Source organism: Lepisosteus platostomus, chromosome 14 (genome assembly GCF_059453375.1).
Source record: "Lepisosteus platostomus isolate fLepPlt1 chromosome 14, fLepPlt1.hap1, whole genome shotgun sequence".
In the NCBI taxonomy this organism is placed as follows: domain Eukaryota; kingdom Metazoa; phylum Chordata; class Actinopteri; order Semionotiformes; family Lepisosteidae; genus Lepisosteus; species Lepisosteus platostomus.
In genome coordinates this window covers 19,273,559-19,281,951 of record NC_142624.1, presented here as the reverse complement: position 1 = coordinate 19,281,951, position 8,393 = coordinate 19,273,559, and the positions used below count along the sequence as shown (strand labels likewise).

General features: G+C 35.8%; 1 protein-coding gene across 1 annotated transcript in view; it reads left to right on the top strand.

The window, feature by feature from the left end:
• The first annotated feature begins 397 nt into the window (after positions 1 to 397).
• Positions 398 to 8,393, top strand: part of col18a1b (collagen type XVIII alpha 1 chain b) — a 147,885-nt gene continuing 139,889 nt past the window's right edge. Inside the window, exons 1-2 of the mRNA XM_088607369.1 lie at positions 398 to 561; positions 650 to 717. Of these exons, the coding sequence (XP_088463495.1) occupies positions 551 to 561; positions 650 to 717 (79 nt within the window). The 5' untranslated portion in view covers positions 398 to 550. The remainder of the gene's footprint in view (positions 562 to 649; positions 718 to 8,393) is intronic.

Sequence of the window (8,393 nt, the reverse complement as noted above, 5' to 3'; positions counted from 1 at the left end):
TGATGGGTTTCTTATTTATTTCTACTGCTGTTTCGTTATATCTACCAATTAATATTTAAATACAGAGCCTTTGCTACGAAACACAAAAGGCAGCCATGGAAGGGAAACTAATGAAGAAACTTAGCATGTTGATGCATTAAAAGGGAAATTAATGTAAAAAATAACATTCTGATGAATACAATAACTGAACGCCCATTAGATGTCATGTAAAGTTAGTTTTAAAAAGCTCATTTTGCTATGAACAGGTCTGAGAAACATTTCATCCTACTGGTAGAGCTGTGTGTACAGTACTGACATCGTGCGAATTTGGTTCCAGCAGCCTGCCCATTTGCCGTGCTCAAGCGCGTTAGGACCCAGAGGGATTCTCTTCTATCAGCCTTAGCGCTTCACTCTTTTTTTCCACCACACTTGGTAGTTCCATGTCCCACACTCATCAGCTGTTTCACCGGCTTTGAGGCGCTCCAAATCTACAGGACGACTCATATCTATTTCTCATTCATTTTCATTGAAACTTATGTAGTCTTTTGTGCTCATCAAAACTAAAGCTGCGATGCACAGAAGGTATTTAATTCATTTAGTGTTTTGTGGAGAGGATAAAACTTTGAAATAATTAAAAAAAAACTAGCCTATACATTTTTCTTCTTTGCAGGTGTTCCTTGTGGCTGGAGCCGCTAATTTGCTTCGTCCTGTTTTTATTGACAGAATCACAGCTGCCAGGTAAGACTGCAGAAAAAAAAACTTGAAATGCGAAGTTGTCTGCGTTAATAATAGGAGGTCTGTGAATCTTCTATTAGCCTGACCCCTAGGGCCGTGGGGAACAGTGGCTTGGTCTGTTAAAATGCAGTTATTTTCTGGCGTTCATTTGAGCGTTGCAATACTAGCGATTAGATTTAGCGTTTATATTTCAGTAGCTTTAGTGTTTAAAGTTCCCACGTTTAATGCAAACCTTGAAGCTTAAAACAGGGAGAAACTTGAGAAACTTGATAGCTAAAAAAAGCTCAATTTTAAATTGAAAGTTAAGAAATAGTTCCTCGTAAGATGCACTTTAAAAAAATTAAATGCGAAGACCTTTATGTTCACGTGTGGAAGACAGAACATTTTTATTTTTTTAATGTCTTATTCTGAAGTTACTGAAGGGCATCGGGGTGCTGAAACTTTCTTGCAAGAGATAAAACCGCTCGACAAAGACTCAGTGATCCTTTTGTGCCTGTGCGGCTGTTAAGACTTGGATCTTTTAACAGAGATCTACAGTACATAAAACATTTTCCCACAAATATCTTTCTGTATTTTGACCTAGTACTAAACACCCTATGGTGTTTTCACTTTACGTAAAATTTTCATCTGATGAAATTGTTCGATAAGCACTGATGATCTATTCTAGCTGTATAAACATATGGCTTTGTAAGTCATGATTCAAATATTCTTATATCCTAGGGCATCGAATCTGATGCTTGCAATCTACGACCGGCAAAGCCGTCTGCTGTCTAGTTTTTAACACGTAAGAATTTAGCAGGACATCTTCAAGATTAATGTATACTGTGTTGGAACTTGTTAAGCATTTTTACTAGTGATAGATCTGAAGTTTGCCAAGCGATAAAACCGGATGTTTTCTCTTTGTTTTTATAACATTTTCACAATTAACTTAAATGCCGCTGTCCAATCGGTAGATAAGGTATCCATTTATAATTTGAAGACCGGGAACTTGACTTATAAATACAGCCTTTTGATTTATAATTACACTCTGATGCCAGTAGAACAAAGTTTTTATCACCTGTGGTAGAGGGTGGCTAAATTTAACATCAGAGTGCAAGTCCTGTGATGGAAAATTATAAAGAAAGAGCCTTCTTAGTATGAAAGTAATTGGATGGATTTAGTGTTGGCACCTGTGAATCAAAGTACAGAGATGCATGTTGGAATCATAATACATGTTCTGCCATTTTAAATGCAGAGCTCATACTGAAGTGTCCATTGAAGTTATCAGATACAACAGAACTGTTGTTCTGTAATTTACTTATCTATTTAACAACTTACATTTAAGAATTTTATTGGGGAGTGGATGTATTTTAAGATGGAGTTGAAAGATTTTAATATTAGTAAAGACCATGTTGGACCTATGAAGAAGTATGATGTGAAACTATGACTTGTCATCTATTGGTTTTCCATTTGTTTATTTGCTATCTTTGCAGAAATGCTTAATAACAAAGATAAAATCCATATAAACATACAATTTAAAGGTAAGTTGTTACGTTTGGATTAAGAAAACAATTTTATGTTTTAAAAAACATAAAACATTTTGTGCTGATACATTGAGTCTTTTTAAAGTCATAGTTATCAGTTCTTTAGATTGTCTTTATAGAAAGGGTTGTGGTTGAGAAATTATACTACTTTTATTTGCCCTGACATTGCTTGCCTCAACATGACACAGTTTTCAATAAACAGGACATGCAAAAATTACAAATTCTGTTCTAGGCATTTACATTTTTCCAGAGAAGAAAAAAGTATTATGATTTGGACAGAAAAACCAATAGGTGTGCTGAAGTCAAAACATAGAATAGGTATATTCACAATCTGAGGGGACAGTTGTGGCATACATTATACTTTAACTTTATGCTTTAACAGTGCAAATAAAAAGTCAACATGTAAGGATCTGCAGCTGAAATTTTAATCATATCACACTTTTACATTCTTTTAGTTACAAAAACAACTTTGCTTGCTCTTCAACTTGAATCAGTGTGCAAAGTCAGCATTTTCAAAACATCAAAAGATTATTAAAAAGTTCTCTTTTATAGCGCCCAGTATTAAAAAGCAATTAAAATGTTAATTTTGATCAAAAAACAGTATTTTAATGAAAGGCGCATTTTTTGTTTGTATTGCAAATCTTATATTGTAGGTAAGACAAAGGCTTAAACCATGAAAGACCTCACAAATTACTAATGGGTTACTGTGACAGTATCAGTTATTTTTAATGGAGTGTGTCATTGAAGAGAGTGTAAATCAAAACAGAAAATGTACATGGAGGTTTCATTATCTGCTGATGTACCAAGTCTCTGTTCTTTTGCCAATATCTGTGTGAAACCTTGCTCTCTTCAATTCTGACGGACTTACATTCCATGTTCCTCTGAGGCAGAACTCCCAAAATAAAGTGTGTTCCAAGATATTCGGAAACATTAATGTTTTAATGCACAGTAAATGTGTTTTGTGCATTGTAAAATGATATAGCAATGATCACTTATACCTTTGCTGGTACGTTCATTAGTACTGGTATTAAACAAAACATCTGTACTAAGTGTTTATTGATTACAATGTTTATGTGGGAGACATACTGTATAAAGCATTATTTTTCCAACTTGATTTTAATGAAAGCAACTTTTTCGGCCTTCTTTGTTGTCTAGTTGAGTTTAACTCGCTGTGATTTTTTGTTAGCCAAGAAAGTTATTCCTTCTAATTTTGTCTGACAATACTTTAAATGGTTATACATGGATTACTACTATTGACTAAAGTGTCAAAGCAAAGAAATATTTTATAGTCTTCTGTGATGTATATTGTGGGTCTGGAGAAATGTATTGCTTCTAACAGAAAATATTCACAAAACTATTTTGGGGAAATGGCTTTGCTACTCATCTTTGTTGTAGCAGGTGCACCGACATTTTAATAAACATACATGTAACTTAATTATACTGATTAACATTTGTCATCAGCAGTTATTCAACAGCAGGTGTGCTGTGAGAGTGTATGTTGCCACCATTTGAAGTAACACAAATAAACATCTACAGTATGTCATATTTTTGCACCATGCAGACCTCTGGGATTCAATCCCATGCTTATTGTATCCACTGCCACTTACATGCAACTTACGTGTTCTCTTTTTGTTAAGCTTTGTTACACGAGTAACATGCAGATGTGACAATATACCAGTAGGACAATACATATCAGGATGAGCCTGCAGTGAGGAAAGCAAGACAGGTCCTAGGACTTGCCTCTGTCACGTTAGCTCTCTGTCACTACAAATACAGTTGTAATCACTCAACACCCCTACCCAGACCATGACCTGTTGTCTACCCCACCAGTTTTTCTGTTGTACACAACAATTAGCACCTCTCTCTCCACATCTGTGCCAAACCTGCGAATGGCCAGGATGATCTACACAGAACCTTAGTTCATTATGGATTTGCTCCATGTACTGATGGTGCAAAAGGAAATCTTACTCTTGAATAATATTGGCTGCTGATTTTCACCTGGATTTGATATTCAACTGGTTCCTATCAACTCTCACTAATAAGCTGATTTTTGTGCGCATACAACAGTGAGTGACACTGTGAGACAATCATGTGAGTGTTTCAAAGTCAGACATCAATAATAAATTAAGCAAAATTACAAAAACTTGTAATCAATATCCATACATGTAATCTTTATTGTTATAAATATGTACATGCATAAATACTGATAGGATCCTTCTGATGATCAGTACAGTATCACTAAAATGCAGCCTTTCTAATCCTTGTGGCTTGTACAAGTAATGCACCTGCATGTGTGTAATTGTGGGGTGCAGCATACTGACACAGTCTCTTTCAAGATTACACTCTCCTTTTGCAAACAACATTCCTCGTGTTCTCTAGTGAGCTATTTTTACAAAATGGCTGGTGGGTGTCATCACAGAGGCTTCAGCATTTTTTTGGTGCATTATGTCTCCTCTTGACTGCATGGTGATCCATTAACAGGATAAGTGCTACATAATTGTGAGATATAATTATCACTATTATTCTTCACTCTCCTGTCTGCTACTTTTTTGGTCTGTGTACTGTACAATGTACTGCACATTTGGACTTTGTAAGTGTCTCAGTAGTGGACAGGCGGTTATCTACTTTATTTGTTATAAATTATTTACCTTTTGGCTTACTTGAGATCCATGTTTCATTAAGTTAAATGCTCTTTGTGTTTAATGCTCCTACAGCTGTCAGATGGAAGGCAGGAAGAAAATGATAGTTGTTGTCTATAAATATTTGATTAGCAAGGACTATTGTGCTGTTGCTGCAAAGATATGCATTTACTAAAAATGTTGTCATTATGTCTCTGAAGACACAAGCGATTTATGGACCAGATTAAGCCATAACCTGTTGCTCTTCAATTCTACATTGTGCAGGGCTTTTTAAGTCTCCTGTTCTTAAAGGCCACCCAGAAAAAAATAGCTTTCAAAAAGGGTTCATATTCCAACCAAATTGAGTTGTAAAAATGTTTTTAGTGTTGTCTTTATGAGTATTGTTTTTGGTAGCTCTGAGTTTTTGAAACATACAGAATGTCTTAACTGATGGTTTCAAGACAGTATCATGCTTTGGGGATTCACAAATGTTTTCTCACCACTGAAACATGCTAATGCTCAAAATGTCCATTCAGGCAGATACTGCTTATTTAAGGGAACCTTGGAAGAAGTAGTTGGTTGTCTCGGCATGAAATTAGCCTTTTAAAAATTTGTTTTTAATCGCATTCAGTGGGGAGGTTCTTAGTATTTCAGAAATAACAACATACAGCAGTCAAATAGCATTAGAAACTCTTGGAACCTTGTTTGTTACTAAACAATTGTTGTTTTTAATAGCTTTTTTCCCTTAGATCAGTTTTTATAATTGTTTAGAAACAGTGCTGTAAGCATGGTTCAGAGCAGTCTGGAATGTTGAAATAATTTGAATAAGTTGAGTCCTATGGCCCAGATTTTGATGGTTTGAGTCATATCACTAGATAAAAGTGACTGATATTCCCCACTCTGACTCTTCTCCAGTCAGTGTTAACTCTCTTCTTAAGGCAATGTGGAGCTTGCAGCACGTCAAAAGATAAATGGCTCCAACAGGCATGTTGGAGCAGAATGTCTACAGGTCTTCATTCTCCCCATGCAGTTTTAGGATTCATAGCTATAAATATCAGGCTTAGTAGGTGATTGACAATTGAGATGGCATATCTTTGGTTAGAATCTGATCTTCATCATTGATTTTGAGATCAGTCAGAGTTTTCCCACATTTGTTGGAGCTTCCATTTACCCAACCATTATGAGAGAGCTGTTTATTCCTCGTAGAGTTCAGTTTTACTATAAGTATTGCTTGAGCTGAATGAAAAATAGTCCTGGACCTTTTTGTGTACATGTCAATGTAAATATAAGCTGGTATGAATATTACTGATCTAGAGATGTACTGCTATTCAAGAAAATGTGGTAGCTTATGTACAAAAAACACATACTTGGAAATTTATATGGCATTACATGGCGCCTTATCTGAGTGAAGTTCATGATTAAGATGATGTGGTAAAGCATTTAAATATACAGTAAATGTGTCATATCTGGTCATTTAATTTGTTTTAATGCTCTCTCAATTATTGTTTTCAAATATTGCTTGGATGGAACAAAGGCTAGACATGAATAATATTTCTACAAATTAATTTTATGATCTTTCAAATTAAAAAAAACAAGTATCCCTGAAGTTTAGAATGTGTAAATCCCAGCTATTTACAGATGTCCATAGCTTAGCACAGGTGGAAATGTAGGGCTGTCAAGATTCACATATAAATGCCCTATCCTTCTCTGTTTTTCAGACCAAACGTTAATCTCTTGTGGTGTTTCCATAAATTTGCCCATGCTTCACCACTTCCATCCACATTATTCACACACATAATTTGAAGGATAGAAAAATGCACATGGAAACTCCCATCATTATTGTGACGCGTAGTTCTATGGTTTACTTTTTGCAGAGGTTAGTTTCTTTATCGGAGCCGTGGTAGACGGTAAGGGCATCTAGCTCCTGACCGGAAGGTCCTGGGTTCAATCCCAGGTAGGGGCAAGCGATATAGCTTGCTCTAATTCCTTCCAGATGGCTCCCAGGTCCACTCAGCCTGCTTTCCAAATGAATACCAGGGGTTAATCATTCTGGGAGTAATTGGCCGACCGGAGCGTGATACTGACCACATCACGTCCACCTCCAGTGTTGGATAGTTGAGAGAAATGGTGGCCCTTGCCCCCCATTCCCCCTTGGGTCTTTATGGCCTGAAAAAGGGACCTTATCTACCTACCTTAGTTTCTTTTTATTTGTTAGAGCTGTACCAGTCCTTAGTCTGATGCCTTGGTTCTGTTGTATGTGTTGCAGTTTTACTCTGTTATAAATACAACAGGTGGCCAAGGCACATGTTTTTCAAGGACACTTACATGTTTTAATTTCTCCCAGGGTGGTCCAAAGGTTTTAGTAGCAAGCTAAGTTGATTAGCAATTGATCAGGCACATTTGGACTGACGTTTCTTTTCATATGTAAAATTCTGTTAAACCTGGTTCTATAATCTAATGTTTGATGTAACATTTAATCATATATAGACTCATTTCATTTTTTAGATTTACTGCTGATTGCCTTGAATTGTACAACCAAACGTCTGGTAATTGTGAAACCATACTTTTAGTTTATAGTTTGGAGTACATTGTTAGTGTTTAGACCAGTAACCATTCATTCTCTGCATGCACTAAGAGCAATTAAACTTTCTCTCGTATTTAATCTTTCCATGACCTTAGGCAGGATGGAACCACATCTAAGAAAACACCCTCCTGATGCATTTGTTAAATGAGGTTCCACATTCGGAATTTTTGCCAACAAAGGATCCCACCCTTCATGTGTTAAAGCCATTCTATTCAGAAGAAGGAATCAACCATTTTTACACTTATGGAGCCAGTCATTTCTTAAAAGTTTTTTTGAAGTTGTCGTACTGTAGGTAATACTGTTACAGTAAAACCAAAACATTCTTACCATTTTGTGGAAAAACAATGTCATTTATGCAAAGGAAATTTTTTAACTGCTCATCTGGTAATTTTATGTTCCAGATAGATAAGGTAACAACGGACTGCAAGATCCTGAACCACCCTGAATCACATTTTCATGTTAAAACTGGTCTATGATCTGTTTTTTATTAGTTTGTTTTTAATTTATACGTTTTGTGTCATCAATTTTTAAGCACTCACAAACCTAAACCCACACTCTTTATAACTGTTTTAGGTTATGTCTGCTTTGGTGTTACCAGCTTTTGGGGGTATTCAGTGTATAATAACTGTATAGATTATAGTGACTGCATTGCTCAGGAAGGATACGGCATACATCTGATGTATTAAAACATAATGAGTCATCTCTGTGTTAAAAACAAAAATTGGATGGGATAACACTCTATTGTGAATCTTTGCAGATTTTTCTTTGTGAAGTCTCAAAAACAGGAACTGGAACATAGCATAGTTCCAGAGCTAGTGTGCCAGTTTTTTTTTTCCATAGGACTAGGTAGTCTGGAATCACTTGCATAAAGTGCTGCACAAAGAATTTTCAAAATGAAAATACATTTAGTTTGTTTTCTGTTAAACAGTGTACCCATATTTTTTTAGTTACGCT